General features: G+C 30.5%; 3 protein-coding genes across 5 annotated transcripts; 2 read left to right on the top strand and 1 right to left on the bottom strand.

Moving 5' to 3' along the window:
* The first annotated feature begins 10,146 nt into the window (after positions 1-10,146).
* Positions 10,147-14,807, top strand: LOC100141997 (uncharacterized). Of its 3 annotated transcripts, none has more exons than XM_064358466.1 (4): positions 10,147-10,393; positions 10,600-10,707; positions 12,082-12,102; positions 14,511-14,807. In XM_064358466.1, the coding sequence occupies exons 1-4, from the start codon at positions 10,297-10,299 to the stop codon at positions 14,603-14,605; spliced, it is 321 nt and encodes a 106-aa protein (XP_064214536.1). In that variant the 5' UTR covers positions 10,147-10,296; the 3' UTR covers positions 14,606-14,807. The 3 variants fall into 3 exon arrangements, with proteins under 3 accessions (XP_064214536.1, XP_064214535.1, XP_001806936.1); XM_064358465.1 differs by lacking the exon at positions 12,082-12,102 and adding an exon at positions 12,858-12,878 and having other exon boundaries at positions 10,149-10,393; XM_001806884.4 differs by lacking the exon at positions 12,082-12,102 and having other exon boundaries at positions 10,158-10,393; positions 10,600-10,728.
* A 1,757-nt stretch (positions 14,808-16,564) lies between these two features.
* On the top strand, positions 16,565-20,319 carry Miox (Myo-inositol oxygenase). Its single transcript, XM_015980897.1, has 5 exons — positions 16,565-16,632; positions 16,681-16,861; positions 18,900-19,245; positions 19,583-19,816; positions 20,128-20,319. Exons 1-5 carry the CDS (start codon positions 16,618-16,620, stop codon positions 20,234-20,236), a joined length of 885 nt encoding a protein of 294 aa, XP_015836383.1. The 5' UTR covers positions 16,565-16,617; the 3' UTR covers positions 20,237-20,319.
* On the bottom strand, positions 20,242-25,122 carry Tango9 (Transport and Golgi organization 9). The gene is made up of 4 exons (XM_961467.4): positions 24,930-25,122; positions 24,136-24,884; positions 20,610-20,764; positions 20,242-20,560 (listed from the first exon to the last, which is right to left on the bottom strand). The coding sequence occupies exons 1-4, from the start codon at positions 25,004-25,006 to the stop codon at positions 20,384-20,386; spliced, it is 1,158 nt and encodes a 385-aa protein (XP_966560.1). The 5' UTR covers positions 25,007-25,122; the 3' UTR covers positions 20,242-20,383.
* Between the last annotated feature and the right edge of the window lie 1,151 nt (positions 25,123-26,273).

The raw sequence follows: 26,273 nt of genomic DNA, 5'->3' as shown, positions 1-26,273 counted from the left end.
GGGAATATTGCTTTACTCGGGGGAATTTAAAATGTAACGCGAACTTTGTTACAAATACTAAAATATGTAGATCCATTAGCTCCTAAAAGCTATCGCTGCGGAGCGACCGGATGATTCGATCGAATCGAATCAAACTTTGCATTTTTTTATAATCAACCCCAGACAAAAAACACATTCGTCTTAAAGTAAAGGTAACGTTCATCATCTATTATCTATTATCTATAGACAATTAGAAGCCACTTCGAACGTAATAAACATGACAAGTATTTACAAGTTCCGAGTATAAAAGTCGACAAAATTTCTAAAAAATAAACCGCTTTATAATACTGTTTGAAAATAGTATGTAGTATGTAGAATGAACCGCAGACGTCACTAAAACAAACCGTTTAGCTTTAGGACTTTTAGATTTCGAGTTATAATTTTTTTTAATAAATAACCCGGCGCATCCACCATTTTTACAATCTTTTATTTTCTTAATTACGGCAAAATTATTTAAAAATGTAAAACTATTTTTACCTTTACTGATGCAAAATGATCTAGGAAATCGATTGACATTACGAAAATCACCAAATTGATCAAATCCAATAAATAAACAATCTTTATCGTCGTGTATAATACAACATTTTTCCTATTAGTCGAAAAACTATAATGTTTTCTTGGAAAGATAAATAATTAAGAGGGCTTTTTAACGTTATAAACATGACGATAAGCGTTCCGAGAACAAAAATCGACAAAATTTCGACAAAAATTAAATCCTTTATAATGCTGTAAAAAATTATACATAGTATGAAGAGTGAACTGCACACTTCACTAAAACAAACCGTTTAGCTCTACGACTTTTAATTTTCGAGTTATGATTTTTTAATAAATAACCCGGCGCATCCACCATTTTTACATTTTTTTCTTAAATTTTTTAATCATGGCTAAACTATTTAAAAATGTAGAACTATTTTAATTGTTACCCATGTAAAATGATCCGGAGAATCGACTGGCATCAAGAAAATCGCCAAATTCATCAAATCCAATAGTTAAACAATCTTTATCGTCGTGTATAATACAACATTTTTTTCTATTCGTTGGCGGAGAATAATGTTTTCTTAAAAAGATAGACAATTAAAAGCGTTTTCTAATGTAATGAACTTGACGATAAGCATTCCGAGTACAAAAGCCGACAAAATTTTGACAAAAATCAAACCCTTTGTATTGCTGTACAAAAATAGTTTGTAGTATGTAGAATGAACTGCAGACGTCACTAAAACAAACCGTTTAGCTCTATGACTTTTAGTTTTCGAGTTATGATTTTTTTAAATAAATAACCCGGCGCATCCACCATTTTTACATTTTATTTTATTTGATTAGTTACAGCCAAACTATTTAAAAATGTAAAACTATTTTAGCCCTTACTTATGCAAAATAATCCGGGGAATCGATTGGCATCAAGCAAATCATCAAATTCATCAAATCAAATAAATATACAATTTTTATCGTCGTGTATAATACAAAATGTTTTCTGTTAGTCAAAGAACAATGATGTTTTCTTAGAAAGATAGACAGTTAGAAGCGCTCTCTAACGTAATAAACTTGACGATAAACGTTCCCAGTACAAAAGTCGACAAAATTTCGACAAAAATCAAACCCTTTATATTGCTGTACAAAAATAGTTTGTAGTATGTAAAATGAACCGCAGACGTCACCAAAACAAACCGTTTAGTTCTACGACTTTTAGTTTTTGAGTTATGATTTTTTTTAATACATAACCCGGCGCATCCACCATTTTTACATTTATTTTATTTTCTTAATTACGGCAAAACTATTTCAAAAAGTGGAACTATTTTAATCTTGACCTAAGCAAAATGATCCAGGGAATCGATTGGCATCAAGCAAATCATCAAATTCATCAAATCCAATAGATAAACAATTTTTATCGTCGTGTATAATACAAAATGTTTTATATTAGTCAAAGATCAATAATGTTTTCTTAAAAAGATAGACAGTTAGAAGCGCTCTCTAACGTAATAATCTTGACGATAAACGTTTCAAGTAGAAAAGTCGACAAAATTTCGACAAAAATCAAACCCTTTATATTGCTGTACAAAAATAGTTTGTAGTATGTAAAATAAACTGCAGACGTCACTAAAACAAACCGTTTAGCTCTATGACTTTTAGTTTTCGAGTTATGATTTTTTTAAATAAATAACCCGGCGCATCCACCATTTTTACATTTTATTTTATTTGATTAGTTACAGCCAAACTATTTAAAAATGTAAAACTATTTTAGCCCTTACTTATGCAAAATAATCCGGGGAATCGATTGGCATCAAGCAAATCATCAAATTCATCAAATCCAATAGATAAACAATTTTTATCGTCGTGTATAATACAAAATGTTTTCTGTTAGTCAAAGAACAATGATGTTTTCTTAGAAAGATAGACAGTTAGAAGCGCTCTCTAACGTAATAAACTTGACGATAAACGTTCCCAGTACAAAAGTCGACAAAATTTCGACAAAAATCAAACCCTTTATATTGCTGTACAAAAATAGTTTGTAGTATGTAGAATGAACCGCAGACGTCACCAAAACAAACCGTTTAGTTCTACGACTTTTAGTTTTTGAGTTATGATTTTTTTTAATACATAACCCGGCGCATCCACCATTTTTACATTTATTTTATTTTCTTAATTACGGCAAAACTATTTCAAAAAGTGGAACTATTTTAAGCTTGACCTAAGCAAAATGATCCAGGGAATCGATTGGCATCAAGCAAATCATCAAATTCATCAAATCCAATAGATAAACAATTTTTATCGTCGTGTATAATACAAAATGTTTTATATTAGTCAAAGATCAATAATGTTTTCTTAAAAAGATAGACAGTTAGAAGCGCTCTCTAACGTAATAATCTTGACGATAAACGTTTCAAGTAGAAAAGTCGACAAAATTTCGACAAAAATCAAACCCTTTATATTGCTGTACAAAAATAGTTTGTAGTATGTAAAATGAACTGCCGAGTCACTAAAACAAACCGTTTAGCTCTATGACTTTTAGTTTTCGAGTTATAATTTTTTAATAAATAACTCGGCGCATCCACCATTTTTACATATTTTTATTTTCTTACTTTCGAGAAAACTATATAAAAATTTGAAACTATTTTAATGTTTACTCATGTAAAATGATGCGGGAAATTGATTGGCATCAAGAAAAACACAAAATTCACCAAATCCAATAAATAAACAGTCTTTATCGTCGTGCATAGTACAACATTTTTCTATGGCAGGACTTGATGTGTAAGAGCAAAAAGTTACTGTTAATCCTAATATTGAAACGAGTTGAAACAGATGCGATAAAGTATGTAACCCAATATACACAGCATTATTTTTTTTAGTAATGGTTTTTAGTTATGTATAAGATGGTCAAAAGGTCAAATAACGATGTTAACTACTCAAGTAATTTGCAAAACCGAGCAAAAACTTCGTCTAGTATTTAGCAGCCTTTAGATATCCCAAATAATTGCAAAAAATATCACTCAGTTTATGAATCAAATCTAAATAATTTTTTTTTTAACAAAATACAGTGCATAATTTTGGCAGATTTGAACGCAAAATTGGAAAAATTTAGACGTTAAAAGTTGGCCGCTGTCGTCAAAAGTCGCCGATTATTAGGTGCTGTTGTTCGAAATGTCCGCCCCGCCCTCTGCTATATTGTTTCTAAATAGTGTATCGGTAACCGATCTGCCAATTTCCCATGTTTCGTCAGCGAAGAGCCGGAGGCGTTAATCAATATAGCCCATCTCCTATCATCGGATCCTCTTTGTTATTTAGAGATGCTTTAAACCGCCATTTTGATGTTCAAACACCGACAATATCAGCGCAAAAATTTTTTCGCCTTTGCCGTCTCTTTTTCGCAGTGTTTGTGTTTATTCGGTAACTAATTAGTTTGACGGTTCGCATTTCTACTTCGTTTACTCGCAATCAACGGCACATACATTGAAACAGTTCAAATAATAATCATTTGTGTATTGAATAAATAATGACATCCAAACAAATCGATATGCTGGCACGACATCCGCTCATTTACCCAATGTTAGAAAACATCATGGGATTTTGAATTATTTAGCGAGATTTACTTGCTTTTTCATTGTAATTGGATGGGCAGCAGCAAAAATTACACCCTTTGTCTTGATAATCAACGCAAGAAATGCCAAGCAGAGATCGTAAAATCTGATTAAGTAATATTGCTAATTAATTTCACTTTATGGGTTGTGTTTGGGGAAATCACGGCTCTAACGTGGGTTTCAATCTTGTTACCGGACATGATGCCCTTAAAGACCAGAGGAATAAACATAAATCAATTGTTTATGTTCTAGTTTTACAACACTACAATAGACCACACGAATTTTTCTTCATTTTCTCTAACCCATAAAGGTTGAATTAATTAAATTTCTAAGCCATTTTATGGCTAAACTGAATCTTAAGCTCCGTCTCGTTAAAAAAAATTATGTGCTAATAGTTTTATTTAAACCGAAAAAGTATAAAAATCTTTCATATAGAATAGAACAGAATAGAATAAAATAGAAAAGAATAAAAATATTTTTTTAATTTTTGTTAACATTATTTTTTTTTCCAGGCAAAATGATTTTCCAAGACTGATGAGAAGGCCACAATTTGGTTTATTTAGTGCTTCATTAAAACAAACCGTTTAACTTTACAACTTTTAGTTTTCGAGTTGTGATTTTTTTAATAACCCGGCGCATCCACCATTTTTACATTTTATTATTTTTTTTAATCATGGCAAAACTATTTAAAAATGTAGAACTATTTCAATTGTTTCCTTTGTAAAATGATCCGGGGAATCGATTGGCATCAAGCAAATCATCAAATTCATCAAATCCAATTGATAAACAATTTTTATCGTCGTGTATAATACAATATTTTTTCTATTAGTCAAAGAACAATGTTTTCTTAGAAAGATAGACAGTTAGAAGCGCTCTCTAACGTAATAAACTTGACGACAAACGTTCCAAGTACAAAAGTCGACAAAATTTCGACAAAAATCAATCCCTTTATATTGCTGTACAAAAATAGTTTGTAGTATGTAGAATGAACCGCCGACGTCACTAAAACAAACCGTTTAGCTCTATGACTTTTAGTTTTTGAGTTATAATTTTTTAATAAATAACCCGGCGCATCCACCATTTTTACATTTACTTTATTTTATTAGTTACGGCAAAACTATTTGAAAATGTAAAACTATTTTAACCATTACTTATGCAAAATGATCCGAGGAATCGATTAGCATCATGAAAATCACCAAATTGATCAAATCCAATAAATAAACAATCTTTATCGTCGTGTATAATACAACATTTTTTTTCTATTTGTCGGCGGAGAATAATGTTTTCTTAGAAAGACAGACAATTAAAAGCGCTTTCTAATGTAATGAACTTGACGATAAGCATTCCGAGTATAAAAGCCGACAAGATTTTGACAAAAATCAAGACCTTTATAATGTTGTAAAAATAGTTATATAGTATGAAGAGTGAACCGCACACTTCACTAAAACAAACCGTTTAGCTTTACAACTTTTAGTGTTCGAGTTGTGATTTTTTAATAATAACCCGGCGCATCCACCATTTTTACATTTATATATTTTTTTAAATCATGACAAAACTATTTAAAAATGTAGAACTATTTCAATTGTTTCCTTTGTAAAATGATCCGAGGAATCGATTGGCATCAAGCAAATCATCAAATTCATCAAACCCAATTGATAAACAATTTTTATCGTCGTGTATAATGCAATATTTTTTCTATTAGTCAAAGAACAATAATGTTTTCTTAGAAAGATAGACAGTTAGAAGCGCTCTCTAACGTAATAAATTTGACGACAAACGTTTCGAGTACAAAAGTCGACAGAATTTCGACAAAAATCAATCCCTTTAAATTGCTGTACAAAAATAGTTTGTAGTATGTAGAATGAACCGCCGACGTCACTAAAACAAACCGTTTAGCTCAATGACTTTTAGTTTTTGAGTTATAATTTTTTAATAAATAACCCGGCGCATCCACCATTTTTACATTTACTTTATTTTATTAATTACGACAAAACTATTTGAAAATGTAAAACTATTTTTACCCTTACTTATGCAAAATGATCCGAGGAATCGATTAGCATCACGAAAATCACCAAAAACATCAAATCCAATAGATAAACAATCTTTATTGTCGTGTCTAAAACAAGATTTTTTTCTATTCGTCGGCAAAGAATAATGTTTTCTTAGAAAGATAGGCAATTAAAAGCGCTTTCTAATGTAATGAACTTGACGATAAGCATTCCGAGTATAAAAGCCGACAACATTTTGACAAAAATCAAGACCTTTATAATGTTGTAAAAATAGTATATAGTATGAAGAGTGAACCGCACACTTCACTAAAACAAACCGTTTAGCTTTACAACTTTTAGTTTTCGATTTGTGATTTTTAATAAATAACCCGGCGCATCCACCATTTTTACATTTATATATTTTTTTAAATTATGACAAAACTATTTAAAAATGTAGAACTATTTTAATTGTTTCCTTTGTAAAATGATCCGGGGAATCGATTGGCATCAAGCAAATCATCAAATTCATCAAATCCAATTGATAAACAATTTTTATCGTCGTGTATAATACAATATTTTTTCTATTAGTCAAAGAACAATAATGTTTTCTTAGAAAGATAGACAGTTAGAAGCGCTCTCTAACGTAATAAACTTGACGATAAACGTTCCAAGTACAAAAGTCGACAAAATTTCGACAAAAATCAAACCCTTTATATTGCTGTACAAAAATAGTTTGTAGTATGTAGAATGAACCGCAGACGTCACTAAAACAAACCGTTTAGCTCTATGACTTTTAGTTTTCGAGTTATAATTTGTTTAATAAATAACCCGGCGCATCCACCATTTTTACATAATGCTATTTTCAAAATTACGAAAAAACTATTTAAAAATGTGAAACTATTTTAATGTTTACACACGCAGAACGATGCGGGAAATCGATTGGCATCAAGAAAATCGACAAATTCCCCAAATCAATATCAAAACCAAATCAATCAAAGTAATATAAAAAAATGTAAAAGAAAGTCTGTTTAAAATTTTTATATTTTATTCTTTAACTCGGCAAATTGATTGTTGTGGAAAATGAAACCTTAAATTTTAATTTAATTTGTTTTCCATTAGAACTAGACAATTTATCATTGTATTTCCATTTTATTTGCGTTTTTTACGCTAAAGCATTAGTTTATTAAATATTCTTTGATTGCCACAGCTACCTTTAATGTGCCACAAACAAAGTTAATTAGTTAATAAATCATCAAGACATAATGGTGCTTAATGGCTTTTAAATCGTGATATTTTGCTTTAATAAATTTTATTTTTCTCTCTAGTTAAAAATGACAATAATTCCTGTCCAATAATTATTTTATAGTTTTTTTTAAGAAGAAATGCATCAAATTGTGTTAGACGGCAATAACTTAAGACCATACTTTAAATTTATGTTTGCTGTAAATAAGTGCGAATGGTGGTAATAAATAACTCAAAGTTTAATGTGCCTATAAGAGAAATTTATTTTCCAAAATAGCAGCTAGTGTATTATCTCGAAATATCTTTGAAGTTCACCCTTGAGTGTATTCAACACCTACACCAATAAGCTCTAGTTTACTTTGCGAGAGAGGGTTTAGAAATTTTTAATTAAACTCGACTTTGAAAATATTAAAATGTAATTAAATATTTGAAACGCTTTTTCCGAATAAAAATTCTTTCGTTTCCAGGTAAACACGGTTCTCTACTGTAAACATAATGAAACATCCAAAGAATTGAATTAGAAATATCTTGGTAGGTACATTTCTGGATATTAGCGTTTGTAATTTCAACATCCTTTGTGCGGTAGACAAGTTGAAATGAACATTATAACGTCACGAATCGCCCCAAATGAAATAGGAACGAACGTCTTCAAGATGCAGATATTATTCGAGATAATTACAAACACACATAGGTAGTGCCATTGTGCATACCTGCAGGCGATAGTTCGCCTTCAACGAATTCTATAATTATGATATGAAAAACAGAACACAGGCCTCAGACGAAACGGTAATTTGGCAAGACGATGTTGTTAACTACATTGGCAAATTTAACCGCTTTTTTTTAATAAGGCAAACACTAAACATTTCAGCTCTTCTTAACAGAAATTGCTTGGAAATTTCAAATGTCTATATTTCTCAACCACAACTCACAATTTTTAAATAATAAAACAAATGATCAGCCTTTCATATGTAAAATTCCTTAAGAAATCACATTCTGTTTTTATTCATAAATTTTAGTTTGTCAAAATTCCACCACTTTTGAATATAGTAGTATAATTTTTTATACAAAGCACAATATTAACTATGTCAAATGAAAGTTTTTCTAACGAAAAATTGTCTGAAGATTCCAAAACGGTCTTGATTTTCATCTACTTCTATCAGTTTTTAAAATATCTGTCTTGTTTAATTTTTGATTGAAGTGAAAAAATATTTTTTTTTATTATTGTTAGATAGTTTAGAGAACTGATAATTCTCAACCGTTGCAATGCGGTTTGTTCCATTGAATTCAGCGGCTCAGTTTCTGTATTATACCAACTTTTCACGAGATTTAAAATTTTCAATTTTTTTGCTCAAATTTCCTGAGTAATACACTTACCTTCAAAAAAATGAAAAAAAAAATTTTTTTTTGAACTCACTCCAGTAAATTTTTATGGACTTCTACATGTCTTAACAACCCACAAAAGTTGTTAAAACTCCACAAAAAGTCCATACGTTTGATTTTTAGATGATTGATTGACCAAAGCCGGAGCCGCTCCGGGCAACGGTTCCGGCTACAGAGGCGATCAAATTTTTCACTAAAAAAATTCATTAAAAAAAAACTAAAAGTCGTAGAGCACTGCGGTTTATTCCATTGAATTCCACGGCTCATTTTACATATTATATCAATTTTTCACAGGAATTAAAAATTTAAAATTTTTTGCCTAAATTTAGGGTAGCCATTATGTCATAGTGGAAAATTTTATTCTTTAAAAAAATTCATAACTCGAAAACTAAAAGTCGTAGAGGAATGCGGTTTGTTCCATTAAATTCAGCGGTTCATTTTCTGTATGGTACCAGCTTTTCACGAGATTTAAATTTTTTATTTTTTTTCCTAAAATTTAATAACTTAACTTCAACTTCAAATTGTCGCTATTTTGGTCGATTCCAAGTATTCGGAGCATTTATCAAGCAATAACTCCGAAACCAATTAAATTAAGAAAATTAATATCAAAATAAGAATATAAAAAAGTAATCAAAATTTTATTATTTCTAGTATTATTCTGCTTAAAAATGATGTTTGGGAGCAAAAAATTTGCAAGCACCAAAATTAATTACGTTTATTTAAATTTTTCATTTTTATTTAATTAATTTCAATTATAAAGAATTGTAAAAAAAATCTAAAAAAATTCACAGGCGTAGAAAAAAATGCAACGTATTTAATAGCATACGCTGGATTCTGTGCGATTATTAGTTTTGAGGCTTAGCTACAAATTCTGTCAAGACCCAGTTACTTTGTGCCACAATACGGTCCTTATTTTATTTAAATTATTTTCCTGCCCACTTAATCAAGCTAAATTCCTTGGAAAAAATAAATAGTCGGCAGTTGAAATTTTGCTCTTTCCCATGTGTTATCGCACGCAATTCCCAATTCATCATGAGAAAGTGGAGGATGAAAAGTGTCATTAGCCTCAAACCGCTCTCACCCATCACAATGCAAATCTCCGACTTCTTAAAACTATATTCACTGGCCAACTAAGCGCATAAATATGAGTCCAACTGAAGGGAGTTCGTTGATATAATTTAGGGGATAGTTTCAATTACACAAGGTCTAATAACACACCTGAAATGGGTCCCCAATGAGCAGAGGACACACAATACCCTGCCACCATCATTTATATGGCACGACAGGGACACGAACATGACGAGAATAAGTAAACAAATCACCTGCCAGGACTTAATCAATTAATAAATTCGGGAGAAAAAAACGAAAGTTATTTGAAAAACGTATGTAGGTTGCGGCAACTTTCACTCAATCGCGCTCAAAAAAGCCGACCTTGTGTTTGTTTGAACATTTTTCGCATCAGCACGAATTGTTTGAGCCAATGGAGAGACAAGTGCGGCCGATTTTCCCAAACGTGCAGTCGTAAAAACCACATCTCTTTCAAAACGCAACTTTTTTGAGTTTTTCCCAACACTATGTACACCAAAGTGTGGTTGTGTGTGATTTTCGTGGGTTGGGCGCACGGTTTACCAACCGTTTACAAATACAACCAAAACAAAATCTTGGAACCAGGTGAGTTATTTTTTTTGTACAGTCAACAAAATCAACAATGAAGAAAATACGAAAAAATTTCATCTTATCATGAATTAAAGAATTTTCCAGATGGCTTTTGTGAAGTCGTGTCGTGCTAATTTTACCTTGACTTATGTGGATGTTGCAAACCCACACAGTATGTAAATTACAGTTTTCTTGTTAGACTAATGCGGCGTTTATACTAGATCTGGTGCCGGTGTCCTCGACGGTGATTCCCCTGCCCATTTATCGAGTCAGTTCCGGGTTACAAGTGGCGCCAAATTTGAAAGATGACAAAGTTAAAAAACCGGAAGGTCCTATTACGCTTTTGACAAGTAAGTTTCATTCTCATAGCTATTTATGCGGCAATATTTAGACTAGGGAGCACTATGGGTTAGGAGACGCGATGGAAAAATCGTACCCAAACATATAGTACGGTAGAGTAAAAATAGGGGCGCTTTCAGCGGTAATTGAAATTAATTCAGTAATTATTTGGAATGAATACAAAATTGTTAAGTTAAATTGAATTAAATTAGTATATTTAAAATTAAAAATTTGAGCTACGCCTTATACTTTACAAAACGCTGGGAATACGGATGAAGATACAAGAAAAATGTAGGGAAGAAAGTTGTAGAGAATTAAATTTTCATAAAAAAAGTTAGCGGGAACATATCTCTATCTTTGGCCTTTTAGGCCCCAATGACGCTGAAACAACGGTTTCGTTCCATTTTACCTGTGGTCAGGTATTGAGAAATTAATTTATACCTAAACCGTTCAAGATAGACATATGGTGTCGCGGACTTTTTTGTAGAAAATTTAATTCTCTACAACTTTGTTCCTTACACTTTTTTTGTAGCTTTAACCGTATTTGCAGCGTTTTGATAAATATTGGTCATTGACAATGTATTTTTTATACAGGCTGATTCTTTTAGAAACTTTTTACCTTTCTACGAAATCAACTAAATTATTTTCAAAATAATTGAACTTCCGGAGCTACGAGAGATTGGAGCCACCTTTGAAATTTTAAATAATAACCATACAATTTTATGACATTTTTTTTTAAACCGAAAGGTCCTATTACGCTCTTGACAAGTAAGTTTCATTCTCATAGCTATTTATGCGGCAATATTTGAACTAGGGAGCACTATGGATTAGGAGGCAAAACGAGATAAAAAATCGTACCCAAACATCTAGTACGGAGAAATAAAAATAGGGGCGCTTCGAGCGTTAATTGAAATTAATTCAGTAATTATTTGGAAAAAATACAAAAATGTTAAGTTAAATTAAATTAAATTAGTATATTTAAAATTAAAAATTTGAGCTACGCCTCGTACTTTACAAAACGCTGGGAATACGGTTGAAGATACCTAAACCGTTCAAGATAGATATATGGTGTCGCGGACTTTTTTTATAGCAAATTTAATTCTCTACAACTTTGTTCTTTACACTTTTTTTGTAGCTTTAACCGTATTCCCAGCGTTTTGATAAATATTGGTCATTGACAATGTATTTTTTATACAGGCTGATTTTTTTAGAAACTTTTTACTCTTTTACAAAATTAACCATTATGAATTCAACTAAATTATTTTCAAAATAATTGAACTTTCGGAGCTACGAGAGATTGGAGCCACCTTTGAAATTTTAAATAATAACCATACAATTTAAGACATTTTTTTTTAAACCGAAAGGTCCTATTACGCTCTTGACAAGTAAGTTTCATTCTCATAGCTATTTAAGCGGCAATATTTGAACTAGGGAGCACTATGGATTAGGAGGCGAAACGAGATAAAAAATCGTACCCAAACATCTAGTACGGAGAAATAAAAATAGGGGCGCTTCGAGCGTTAATTAAAATTAATTCAGTAATTATTTGAAAAAAATACAAAAATGTGAAGTTAAATTAAATTAAATTAGTATACTTAAAATGAAAAATTTGAGCTACGCCTCATACTGTGCAAAACGCTGGGAATACGGTTAAAGATACAAGAAAAATGTTGGAAAGAAAGTTGTAGAGAATTAAATTTTCTTCAAAAAAGTTAGCGGGATCATATCTCAATCTTTGGCCGTTTAGGCCCCAATGACGCTGAAACAACGGTTTCGTCCCATTTTACCTGTGGTCAGATATTGAGAATTTGATTTATACCTAAACCGTTCAAGATAGATATATGGTGTCGCGGACTTTTTTATAGCAAATTTAATTCTCTACAACTTTGTTCTTTACACTTTTTTTGTAGCTTTAACCGTATTCCCAGCGTTTTGATAAATATTGGTCATTGACAATGTATTTTTTATACAGGCTGATTTTTTTAGAAACTTTTTACTCTTTTACAAAATTAACCATTATGAATTCAACTAAATTATTTTCAAAATAATTGAACTTTCGGAGCTACGAGAGATTGGAGTCACCTTTGAAATTTTAAATAATAACCATACAATTTTATGACATTTTTTTTTAAACCGAAAGGTCCTATTACGCTCTTGACAAGTAAGTTTCATTCTCATAGCTATTTATGCGGCAATATTTGAACTAGGGAGCACTATGGATTAGGAGGCGAAACGAGATAAAAAATCGTACCCAAACATCTAGTACGGAGAAATAAAAATAGGGGCGCTTCGAGCGTTAATTGAAATTAATTCAGTAATTATTTGGAAAAAATACAAAAATGTGAAGTTAAATTGAATAATTAGTATACTTAAAATAAAAAATTTGAACTACGCCTCATACTTTGCAAAACGCTGGGAATACGGTTAAAGATACAAGAAAAATGTAGGGAAGAAAGTTGTAGAGAATTAAATTTTCTTCAAAAAATTCAGCGGGAACATATCTCTATCTTTGGCCGTTTAGGCCCCAATGACGCTGAAACAACGTTTCGTACCATTTTACCTGTGGTCAGGTATTGAGAAATTAATTTATACCTAAACCGTTCAAGATAGATATATGGTGTCGCAGACTTTTTTATAGCAAATTTAATTCTCTACAACTTTGTTCCTTACACTTTTTTTGTAGCTTTAACCGTATTCCCAGCGTTTTGATAAATATTGGTCATTGACAATGTATTTTTTATACAGGCTGATTTTTTTAGAAACTTTTTACTCTTTTACAAAATTAACCATTATGAATTCAACTAAATTATTTTCAAAATAATTGAACTTTCGGAGTTACGAGAGATTGGAGCCACCTTTGAAATTTTAAATAATAACCATACAATTTTATGACATTTTTTTTTAAACCGAAAGGTTCTATTACGCTCTTGACAAGTAAGTTTCATTCTCATAGCTATTTATGCGGCAATATTTGAACTAGGGAGCACTATGGATTAGGAGGCAAAACGAGATAAAAAATCGTACCCAAATATCTAGTACGGAGAAATAAAAATAGGGGCGCTTCGAGCGTTAATTGAAATTAATTCAGTAATTATTTGAAAAAAATACAAAAATGTGAAGTTAAATTAAATTAAATTAGTATACTTAAAATAAAAAATTTGAGCTACGCCTCATACTTTGCAAAACGCTGGGAATACGGTTAAAGATACAAGAAAAATGTTGGGAAGAAAGTTGTAGAGAATTAAATTTTCTTCAAAAAAGTTAGCGGGATCATATCTCAATCTTTGGCCGTTTAGGCCCCAATGACGCTGAAACAACGGTTTTGTTCCATTTTACCTGTGGTCAGGTATTGAGAATTTGATTTATACCTAAACCGTTCAAGATAGACATATGGTGTCGCGGACTTTTTTTATAGCAAATTTAATTCTCTACAACTTTGTTCCTTACACTTTTTTTGTAGCTTTAACCGTATTCGCAGCGTTTTGATAAATATTGGTCATTGACAATGTATTTTTTATACAAGCTAATTCTTTTAGAAACTTTTTACCTTCTTACGAAATCAATCATTCTGAATTCAACTAAAATATTTTCAAAATAATTGAACTTCCGGAGCTACAGGAAATTGGAGCCACCTTTAAAATTTTAAATAATAACCATATATTTTTATGACATTTTAAAAAATCAGCCTGTATATGCAAAAATGTCTCAGAGAAGTGTCGACAAACCTATTTAATTAAATGCCGCATAAATACGAATAACCCTGTAAAAAAATTAAAATTTACATTTTTTTCAGTTCACAGTAAAAAGAAAGTCGCCGAACAGCCCAAAGCAAAACCATCAGACGTATCGTCAGTGAAACAAGTTAGCAAAACAGATTTTAATAATTAAATCTAAAATTGTAGTACCTTTCAGTCCCAAAATCAAAAAAATTATTCACTAAACCGACTACCATAATAATTTGACAAATGATTTTTTGTTCTTTTGATTTTGTGACAGCACACAAGTTACCTTTTAGTAGTTTAGATAACATACGTATTTTTTATTTTTGTAAATACTTACCAACAATAAAGTTAATATTTTTTTAAATGTATTTTGATTTTTCTATTTAATAATTTACGTGCCTACATGAAGAACAACTTAAAAAAATTAACATGACACCAATAGTCTTATTATTAGAATGTATCTCCAATTATAGTACTTTATGGTATGTTTGCATGAATAAATAAACTATTAAGTAATATGGTTTCCGCTTTTGTTGCATAAAAACTGAAAAAACTGTCTGATTAAAATAAATTTAAATTTGTAATTTGGCGATAAGTAGGTTTAATTATTTCTTAGATTAATAACTTTACAAAATCTTAATTAAATTTATATTCTATCTATTCTATCTACAAACAAACAGCAATCACAATTTAATACTTAAGTCAAATTAAAAACCCACATGTCGTATACTAAGAAAAAAAACAATGATAGATAAATTCTAAATAATTGAGCATAAAGACAAAAAAAGAAGAAATAATAGAAAAATACACAAATGTGCAAAAGATAGCATGAGGTAAAAGAAGAGAGAAAAAATAAAAAATAAATAAAAGCAAAAAAAAATGAAAACAAAGACAAAGAAAAAACAAAAAATACATTAGAAGAAAGAGAACATAAAACATCAAAGAAGAAACAAAAAATCATTTAATATGTATTTAGAACACAAATGTCAATATTTTGCATAATAATATAACCAAAAAACTATCTTATTTCGAGGTTTCATCAAAACAAGCCGAAAAATCAGTGAATTATGCCCACAAATTAAAGTATGAGTATTTTTATCTAGGTAGGTATTTTAGTTTTCGTTTTGAAATCTCATCATTTATTTTTCCAAGTTTGCAAATTTTAAAAGTAATTAAACGTGGAAAAGTTTAACAATTTTTTTTTAATTATTTTAGTTGAAAAAAAAATACTTAAACTTAATTTGTTTTTTATGTATTAAGTTTAAATAAAATGTTTTTTTATAAAAGCTGCGAAGCTAACTTATGACAGTGATAACTGATAACATGACAAGTATTATTTACATAAAAAACTCATATTGATTAAAATTGAAAAGATAAACGTACCTTGTCCACCTTAGAAATAATATACATAAAGAATGTTAGTTTCTTACTGACTCCATGTGAAGGATAATCTAACTCATTTAGTTTTTTTGTAAGTACAATAAAAAAACCTTTTTGAAAAAATAAAACTAAAACGAAAAATAACACTTAATTGAAATAATTATACGAAACAAAATAAGCATTTTAAACATTTTAGTAGAAAGTTTTATGTTATTTGTAAAAAAACGGAAATTTTTATACAAAAATTTCCTGTTCGCTGTATACATTATTAATAAAAACGTTCAACATTAGCTCATTTGTGTGAACAACTTATTTTGTCCTAATCACAAGTGTTAATAAAGCTGCCTCCCATCTGCGATTTTATCACAACTTAATTCAATTATTTTTTGAAAATCATCGTAATAATGTAAATATGATAATAGCTTTTAGGATTGATAGACATTTACCAAATTACAAAAAATTTCATTAACTTTAATCGAATAATTAATCAAAACTCAAAAAAAAATCCAGTCAGTGTAGGCTTTAGCCGCACACGTGATCGGCAAATTAAAATTTTCCATATTAATTACACCAAATCGATTAATAAACAAGACTGTAATTACTTTTTACGAAAATATAAGATAAATCCTCGGATAAATCAATATCAAGTAATAATATGACCTCTACCATTGCCTGTTATTGTAAATTACTTTTTGACCAATTTTTGTCAATCACTTATCGCAATTTAATTTCGTGATAACACCAGTTTTAAATAACGTATTTAGCGAGATCTCGTCAATTGTCACCGAATCGTCAAAGATGAGCGTTATCCTGGTGAGTGAGCGAAAAACACTTGTCGAAAATTATTTACAAATTTAACAGGAAAATCAGCCGATCAAAGTGATCGACCCGTCGGAATTGCTGCGGCCAGAACCAGGCTTTGCCAAAAAACCCGTAGGACAATTCCGGGACTATTCGGTTGACGAAAATGATCCCATCAAGGAAAGAGTCCGAAAAACGTACAAGGAAATGCACACGTACCAGACCGTGGAGTTCGTTCAAGGTAAAATATCTTACTGTTATTGTTATCATTATTATTATTATTTTCGTAACTGAAGTGTGGTGCTTTTGCAGTCGTGGAAAATTTTGAATACGGTTCACGAATTAATAAAGATTCTTATTATAATTATGTAATTGAAAAAATTACATTTTTCTATTAAAAAAAACACGCAGTTCAGAAAGGAAATACAAAGTGTTTTTAAATGATTCTCATCTAGTCGTCTGTGAATTTCTCATGTAAAATCAGAAAATGCCGCTTCATAGAACTAATGATTCATTCAATTCAATATTCAATTGAGCAGAGCGGCACAAATTTTTACATGTGAACCAATTCAAAGTTAACTAGATGACAATCATTTAAAAACACATTGTATAATAACACTCTGCGTCCAATGTCGAATTATTTGAGCCAGATTACTCTAAAGACATGTGTTTGTAAAACTTAAAAATTTAAGTCCTAGATTATTGTTTATTTTTACTGAAATTGACATAAATCATCTGTTAACTTGTGATGTTTTTTTTTGTTTTATATTACTTTTTCTTGATTAATATGACTGGCTGCTAAGATAATATAAGTGTCAGTTCTTGTAATTTTTTTTTTATTTCAGTAACTGTTATGTAATACCTAATAAGTAAAATTTAAAAGAAATAATATACAAAATAGAGATAGTAATAGATAATTAAAAAAATGGACAAAACTCTTTAAACTTACCTACTAGAAGAATACTTTAGTAAGCATAAAAAACGACGAAAATATAAAAGTAAAAAAGATCGTCTTAATCTAGCGTTGCGTTATTGCCAAAAGAAGAGAAAAAAGAAGAAAAAAAAATGAAAAAAAATTAGCGAAAAATTCAGTGTAAGAAAAAAAAACAGAAAAGTGAATAACAATCATAAAACTAGGAAAAATAATAGAAAAACTACAATCATATCATAGAAACACTTTAATTTTATTTAAAATAAAAAAGGCAACAAAGATATTAAAAAAAATAGTACGAACAAACTTTTCTTGTTCTTGTAATTAAATAGAACTCTAGACTGAATTTTCGTCAAAGCTTTTTGTTTAATCAGAGAAAAAAGTTAGAAATGGGAAACACAAAAACGTAAGAGAAAGAAAAATATAAGTGAATTAAAGCAAACCAAAAAGAAGAAAATGAACAGAATGATTAAGAAATATGAAAAATTGATACGCTAATTAGTAATTGTGCATATAGTGGTGTAAAAATGTACTTTAAAAAAAAGGTAGAACGTAAACCTGTGAAAAAGAAAGAAGAATGTATAAATATTGAAAAAAAAAAGAAAAATCTTTGAAATCAATTAAGATCTGTTGTTATATAAATCAAGGTGATTTTGTATAAAAATAAAGAGCTAATGATTATAAAACCGATTCTTAATGGCAATATTTTGAAAAAAAATTAAACAATACAAACATTAGATAAAGAAAAAAAATATCTACTAAGAGAAAAAAGAAGAAAGAAAATAAAAAAATTTTTGCAAAATTCAGTGTAACACAAATAAGAACAAAGAATAAAAATCCTAAAACTGGAAAGAAAAAGAGATGAAAAAGTTTATAAAAAAATGGCAAACTTTTATTAAAATAAAAAAGCAACAAACATATTAAAAAAATAGTTTAAAGTAAGTTTTCAAATAAATTTTTTTCTGAATTTTCGTCGAAGCTTTTTATTTTAAAAGAAAAATTTTATTATTCTGTTTGTTTATATATATTTAATCAAAATCTAGCGACATCTTTTCTCAAAAAATAAAAATTGTCAAAAAATATAAACAAAAATTAGGTGAGAATAAAAAATAGCAAAAAATCTTAGAGTTTTTAATAAAAGTTAATAAAAAATAGCTTGTTAAGGAGATCACCGGTTTTTGTCAAAATAAAACAATTTCCAAAAAAATCGAATGTTTTCTTTTTTATTATTGTTTGCAAATTTTATTCTTATTATGTGGGCAGACAACATTATTATCAGATTATAAATCTTATTTTCGTTTAAATTTGCCTAAGTTCCTCTATTAATATTTGGATTAACTTCAAACAGAAAAAATAAAAACTTGGACCAAGTTCAACCACTTCAAATCAACAATCAAAAAAGCCCTAATCCGCCTTAACGACTTGGTTGATGAAAGTGATCCCGATGTTGATCTTCCCAACATCGTCCATGCCTTCCAAACGGCTGAAAGAATACGAAAAGACTATCCTGACTTAGACTGGTTCCAACTAACTGGACTAATTCATGATTTGGGCAAAGTTATGGCATTCTATGGGGAACCACAGTGGGCTGTTGTCGGCGACACCTTCGTAGTGGGCTGTGACTGGGGCAAAGATATTGTCTATAGAGACACTTCTTTCGTCGATAACGTCGATGGAAAAAATCCCAAATATAAGTAAGTACGCATTATACATTAATTTTGAAGCCAGTCAAAAAGTTGAAAAAGATTTAAAAAAATCAATTTTTCTTCTACGATTCGTGGCTTTGGAAATATTAGACGAAATATCAACTCGCAGCATGCCCTGACATGTTTACGGATGTCGTAGTACAATTTTTATCATTGTATTGTTGGTTGCCTACTAAACCAGCCCACCAGAATTCATAACCTAAGATTGCTAAATAGTGTTCAAAGGCGTTGTTTTAAAAATAATAAATAAATATTTTTATGAAAATTTGTTTAATTTTTCCTCTAGCATTAAAAATAAGAAGCACATTTTAAAAATCTTTTCCAGTACAAAATATGGGATTTACAAACCAAACTGTGGACTGGAAAATTTGTTACTTTCTTGGGGTCATGATGAGTACTTGTATCGCGTTTTGGTGCATAATAAATCAACTCTTCCGAAACAAGCCTTGTGGATGATTCGTTTCCATAGTTTTTATCCTTGGCACTCAAGTAACAATTACCAACATTTAACAACTAAGGAAGATGAGGAGGAAATCAAGGATTGGGTTTTGAAATTTAAGTAAGTTGCCTAATTGTAGGAAACATTTCATTAGACTTTTTTTGCACACCATAATTCCATTTAAACATATATAATTTCAAAAGAAATTTTAAATTTAAATAAAAAAAACTGTGTACTAGCTCTTATTTTTCAATATCTTTTTTTTGAATAAGTAATTCGTCAGTCCATTTTTTTCAGTACAATTCACGCTGCGCTCACTCGTTTTGGCAAACATTATACTTGTTAAACAAAATTAGACTTCTCATAAATCTTATATATTTCACCTTCATTATTGAACTAGTTTGTTAAATAACAATAATTTTTTTTTTCAGCCAATATGATTTATACACCAAGAGCACCGAAATCCCGGACATTGAAGCACTGTGGCCCTATTACGAAAAATTGATCGATAAATACATACCGGGAGTGTTGGAATGGTAAATAACTTTCGAGAAAACACTTTTATTAAAAAATAATCTACATGTACATACAAAACTTGAAATAAATTTTACCTAAGTAAACAATTCGTTTATATTTTTTAAAACAGTTTCACAATAAGATTAGTCTTTTCGTTTCAAACAAGTGGCTTTAGGCCGGTGTTGAATCATCTGGTAGATCAGCCGTTCGATTTTCAATAATGCTGTCTTCCTCCATGCCTCGGTACCTAAGTCGGATGAAAAATGCTCGAATTTTTATGAAAATAAATGTGCAAGTGATTCCGTTGTAAAGGCACATTCCGTATAATAAAGCGACGAAACCTAACAACTGGAAAAAAGTATTAGGAAAAATGTCCAAGACTTATGAAAAAATGTACCTGAAGCCAATGGAATTTTTGATCAAGGAACATCAAACTTACTACCCATATTATTATTGTACGGACACTATCTAGGACCATTCGGGTCGTAGCTGATATCTCTTTGGTCACACTTATGCCAGCAAAGTTGAAGAAAGCGATGGAAATTATTGTTCCTGTAATTTTTATTCGTCTAATGCAAACATTTTTAAAATTTGACAAAGTTGATTTTAATGCCAATGTGATGGAAAAACAGTCTAACAGACAAAAAAACACCTGTTTTATTTTTTAATGGACGTGCGCAAATCTAATACTTTTATGACACTCACTTCGTTCGTGCCATAAACTTTCAACAAAAGATAGTCATTAAAAAACCTTATCGACAATCGCAATGTATGCATTTTAGAAACTAGGATTCTAATTATTCTAAATTATCTCAAACAATTTAAATCAATTGTAAAGTCCGTTTACATAAATAATAATCTAATTATTTTAATGGCGTATTTGCTCTTCCTTATTTTCTTTAATTATTTGTAAGATAACACAATCAATAATCAATTGATTTATACTTTCAATAGCTATATTAATGGCTTCAATTACGTATTTTTTGTGATATCAACGATGAACCCCTGAAATGGAAACCAATAATAATTGATGCGTTTTTCCCTATCACAATTTTCCACACAAAGCAAATAATTTAATAACGAACATAATGAATATAACACACACGTGATATTTTTTATTCATAACCGTTGAACACATGTCAGTGACCGCTCTTATCTACAGACCAGGCAAATTATTTTTTCCACACACCAACAATATTTTCTTTGGTCAAATGATATTAAATATCAGTTAAACGGAGCAATCTAAGTAGATTAAATTCCGTGTAATATCTACATGCATTGTATTACAACAAACAAGTAACAAGTAATCAAATGTAAGCACGAGAATTTCCACTATATTTTATTTCAAATTAAAAAATATAAACGGTACGGCAAAATTATGGAACCGAGCGTTTTTTTTACTTAAATTTTACGAACGTAATAACTTTTAAAAAATATATACTTAAAATTCAGAAGTTTTTAGAGCACAAGACAAACCAAAAAATGCAGATAGGTAAAGAATTAAATTCTCAATAATACAATCACGATCAAAAAAAATGACACCCTTGGATATGTTGTAAACCAGGTTTCAAATTAAAAAACGAGTTTTTAAATAAAAATGTTTTAGTCAGGACTTTGCCTTCGCGATCGGTTGATCGGGGTGTCATTCTTTTTGATCGTGACTGTACCTAAGAGATAAAAATAAGGCAAAACTTATACAATATAGAGTTCCTATATTGGGAGAGTTGGGACACTGAATGTCAATTTTCGAAATTTTGTTTCATATACGTCGGTTGGAATGTGTAAAAAAACAAATTGGGATGGAAATCAGTGGTGTTACACTTGAAATTTGGCGAAAAGTCAAATAAATTTGTCAGAAAATGTTTCCATTTTTCGTCGACTAACTGCATTTAGAAATGGTTTAGACAGGCAGTCGTCGTCAATTCACTGTTTTTTTTTTATATGAACTCCAAATTTTAAAAGAGATTTCTTTGCAAGTTCAAGAATTTTACGTCTAAACTCTTCATCATAAACATTTTTCCTTAACTTTAAGAAATGGTAATCATCGATGAAATAGTGAGAAATTGAACCTTTCTTGCCAAGTTTTACGTTTATTATTAACAAGCATTTGAAAAAGTGGATTGTCTAAATAATGTTATGTACAAAGTCTATAAGATTTTGGGAATTTGTCTATGCATTTATAAAATACGTAGGTACTTGAACCCAAAATTGGTTCTAATTTTTAAGAAAGTTGAACCTGTCGTTGCTTGGCCGCCTTCAGCATCTACGTGAACTTTAGATTCTGTTTCAAATTATAAAGTTATTGGGAATTCACGATTTTGTTACGTTTTTCATACGAGAACACCTTCAATATCATTTTTTAAAAAATTTAAAAAGACGACAGGAAATATGAAGGGTTCTTGATGACCAATTTTTGGGACGAGATGTTTAACTAAAAATTGTGACTGAAAGAAAAGCATTTTTAGCATTGAAGTATGTTTTAAGTTATGTATTTAATATTAAATAAATATCGAAAAATTTCAGAAATGTGAACATTAATATTGGTAGGTATTCAATTATTTTCTTTTTTTAAATAGTAATCCCAAAATTTCTACGTTTTCTACGTCCCTGGTTAAATTTGACGTAAAATTATGTCATTTTATGCATTTGACAACAATGATAACCTTGAAATTATTTTCGACATAAACCTCTGACATAAGTTACTAACAAAAATTTTAATAAAAAAGGATAGAAATATATACCCTATCCACATAATACAAAATTGGCTCGGTTTGACGTTCAGTGTCCCAACTCTCCCAATAAAGGAACTCTAATACAATAAATATTTTATTTTGTTGAAGATTGGTGTTTCCATGGAAGCCTTTGCAATGCACTGACATGTTTTTTTTTAATTGAACACAGGATTAATAATGTTATGTGTGTGTTATGCTATGTTTAGTAAGATGAAAATCTCAGTATAAACTATAATATAAAGTTAGATAATCATAGTTGGCTAGAGATTTTTGAAAATCAAAATTTCTTATCCAAAAAATATATAAATACATATTTTTATATACTTTTGATAAACAATACAATTAAAATAGTATAGTAGTTGGACATGGAAAAATTATTTCACATAAAAGGTACGAATAATCTAGAAGTTTTGTAAACGAATTTTCTGTATAATAAAGTTTTATTGAATTTTTTTTACGTGTAACAAGAAAATATAATTTCAACGTAAGCTTGTCATTTTAAATCTAGAAACAAACATTTTTTATTAATCGCAAAGAAGTTTTTGTTATGCTCTTCTTAAATTAATTCGTATTTAAAAAATAATTATAATAATTATAAATACTTATTGGGTAAAATATTTGTCATAGTTGTAATGAAAAATCGAATATTTTTTCAAGCCTTACTATAAAGAAAAAGCAAAATATTACGTTTTTTTAAAAATACATAATGTATTACATGAATAGACATTAAATTAGGAAAAATTTCACAGCCGCCTCTATAATCTTCATTAAAAAAAAAATTATTGCAGCTAAACAAATGGTTAAAAAAATATTGACGTTATTAAATTCTTCGTAAAAAATGCGTTATACTCGTAATGTGTTTGTTCCAAATGTGTACCTTTTATAATAAAGAAGATATGAATTTTTAAACAAAAAACGATAGCGGATTTTGAATCATTTTCTCAAAAAACGAACTCGAGAATGTCACTTGTTCTTCTTTAAACATTTTAAAGAAACAATCAAATATACATCTAGTGTATTTCAGGAAAAATGATTTGTATTTATTTCTGGGATACATTTAATACTTTCTGAATCTTTTTGATTTTTTTTTTCACAACATTCAATAGAAAAAATAGTATATTGCACTCGTTTTGTGTCAGTCATTCTATTAGAACACTCCTTCGTCGTGCTCCAAAACCATTCGTGCCTTACCTAAAATAGCAAACATTAGCTGCCAACTGTGCCCAATCTGTATCAGAGCATCGATGGCATCCTCTAGCGTGCCATGGGGGTTATTAGTGAACGGGGGCCCCGCTTTAATGAAATAAAACGGTATTTGCAACAGCCCCAAAACCACAAACCCAAAAAGTCCCTCCCAACCAATCGCCTGAAGCGGGGGAATGTCCAGCCCAGCCACAAACTTCTCCTCCACAACCATCTGAATAGCGGTGATAATCTGGGCGATGACAATCAAAAGATCCCCCGTAATCACATCATTGCGGCCATGGTTCTGCGCATTTGTGTCTTTGGCCAAAAAGTCGGCCGCCCCCACGACCGCCAACCCCACAATAACGAAAAAAATCCCCACCCACTCCCGCTTCTTCAGAATCCGCTCCAGGAACCCCACACTGAGCAAACCAACGAAAATAATCACAGAGCCCCTAAACATTTGAAAACTGGAGGCGTAGGTCAGGTTGAGGCCAATGTACATGATCGAAGTGGCCGTCATGTCACACATGGCGGGCAGGAAGAGCACAAAAGGGCTGAAATTGCGATTTCCGCGTGTGAGTTCGTTGACGTCTTCGGAGCCGTCCGAGCGCCGGCTGTAAACCTTGTAGAGGATTTTGAAAGTGAGCAAGCACAACATTTCGCCGATGAACATGCAAGAGGCCTGGAAGAAGGGGTGGTCGAAGACGTGCACCACCCCATTTTTGCCAGCGGAGTCGAGACTGTCAGCCCACCTGGATAAATGCGGTAGAAGTGCGCACTTAACCTCAAACACTTACTTGGTACTTAAGGTGTTGATACTTCCTGTTATCACCATAACAAGCGCCAAGAGAATTTGATAATTGGTCCAAGCCATTTTTTCGTTGCTAATCACACAAAGTCACTGATAAAACAAAATATTTACGTCAGCTGATTTTTGTGGCATTACTACGCTGTCACTGTCAAATGTGACAGGCGCAGTGACAAGCAAAATGCCGGCATTTATTCAATTTCAAAAATTAACTAACGCACAAACGAGTCATTAATTTACAAAAACGCCGTTTTTAAACAAACACTAAGTGGTAAATCTAATTAGTATTTTTTGTTGCATTTTAGAAGCTTGACAAACGTAGAAAAGTGCACTCACAGAACAAGATCTAGACAGAAACGCACACGATAGTACAGTACAGTAATCACTAGAAACGCGCATTGACAAAAAATGGTCCAGACAGAATCGTAATGAAGAAGTTTCTAATTTTTCAAAATCTTATTATTTATTTTCAACATAATAAATTAATTCGACAGCTTTAAAAATGACAAAAATATAAGCTTTTTTGTCTGCCGCTTTGAGCCTGATGACGTCACGCGGCATTAACTGTTCACAAGGTAGCTGTGATTTACACACTACTGTTCCTTTCGGCATTGTATTGAAATCTCTGGATAATTTTATTGACATAAATGAAATAAATATTGAAAGAAAGTGTAATTTGTGATGATTGAAGTAATTTGTTTAAGTAGATACTCTAATAAATCACTAATAACGAATAATAATCCATTTTAGTAATCACAAAAAAATCAGCGTTTGCGATTTTTTTTGCTTTACTTATTTCTGTGTGCCTTCGAATTTTTTCAGATTTTTTCTACAATTTATTATAAATAATAAATATTAATTAATGAGAAATATTTATATTAATAAAATATTATTTTATTAAAGAAATATGTATTAACTAATAGAAATTTTTATGATTTCTAGAACAAGCGATGCTTGCAAAATATTTTTTTATATCAAACGGTTTTATAACGAGAGATTTCTGAATTTTATTTAGAGCTGGTGATGAACTGTTTTAGACTTGTTTTCACGTCACATCCGTGACATAAGCAGACGGATGTGACACGGTTCTTATCTTAATCTGTGACATAAGTGTGCGTCGCAGTAGGCGAGAGCGTTTGAGTCGGCATCGAGCAGTGGCACGGGTCACTTCGGGAGCGTGAGAGGCGGTTTATTTAAATTATTGTGCCGTTTCGTTTAATTTATTCAGTTTGTTACTTGCGTTGTCGCGAACGGACGTGTGCTCAAGCTAATATAAATTTTTCGGTTTAAATTTCGGTTAAAATTCGGTGATCGCGGTTAGTGTAGTGTGTGT

This window comes from Tribolium castaneum, chromosome 8, assembly GCF_031307605.1.
Source record: "Tribolium castaneum strain GA2 chromosome 8, icTriCast1.1, whole genome shotgun sequence".
In the NCBI taxonomy this organism is placed as follows: Eukaryota; Metazoa; Arthropoda; class Insecta; order Coleoptera; family Tenebrionidae; genus Tribolium; species Tribolium castaneum.
Note: the sequence above shows the minus strand (reverse complement) of the source record. Positions and strands in the feature narration are given on the sequence as shown.

Excerpts from the sequence above, each read along its gene's own strand:
- LOC100141997 (XM_064358466.1), top strand. The coding sequence starts at position 10,297 with ATGTACACCAAAGTGTGGTTGTGTGTGATTTTCGTGGGTTGGGCGCAC. Across the intron at positions 10,394-10,599 it reads AAACAAAATCTTGGAACCAG|ATCTGGTGCCGGTGTCCTCG; the intron begins GTGAGTTATTTT and ends CGTTTATACTAG. Across the intron at positions 12,103-14,510 it reads TCCTATTACGCTCTTGACAA|TTCACAGTAAAAAGAAAGTC; the intron begins GTAAGTTTCATT and ends CATTTTTTTCAG.
- Miox (XM_015980897.1), top strand. Across the intron at positions 16,862-18,899 it reads GACCGTGGAGTTCGTTCAAG|AAAAAATAAAAACTTGGACC; the intron begins GTAAAATATCTT and ends AACTTCAAACAG. Across the intron at positions 19,246-19,582 it reads GGAAAAAATCCCAAATATAA|TACAAAATATGGGATTTACA; the intron begins GTAAGTACGCAT and ends AATCTTTTCCAG.
- Tango9 (XM_961467.4), bottom strand. The coding sequence starts at position 25,006 with ATGGCTTGGACCAATTATCAAATTCTCTTGGCGCTTGTTATGGTGATA. Across the intron at positions 24,885-24,929 it reads ATCAACACCTTAAGTACCAA|GTGGGCTGACAGTCTCGACT; the intron begins GTAAGTGTTTGA and ends GCATTTATCCAG. Across the intron at positions 20,561-20,609 it reads AAAAATTCCATTGGCTTCAG|TTGTTAGGTTTCGTCGCTTT; the intron begins GTACATTTTTTC and ends ACTTTTTTCCAG.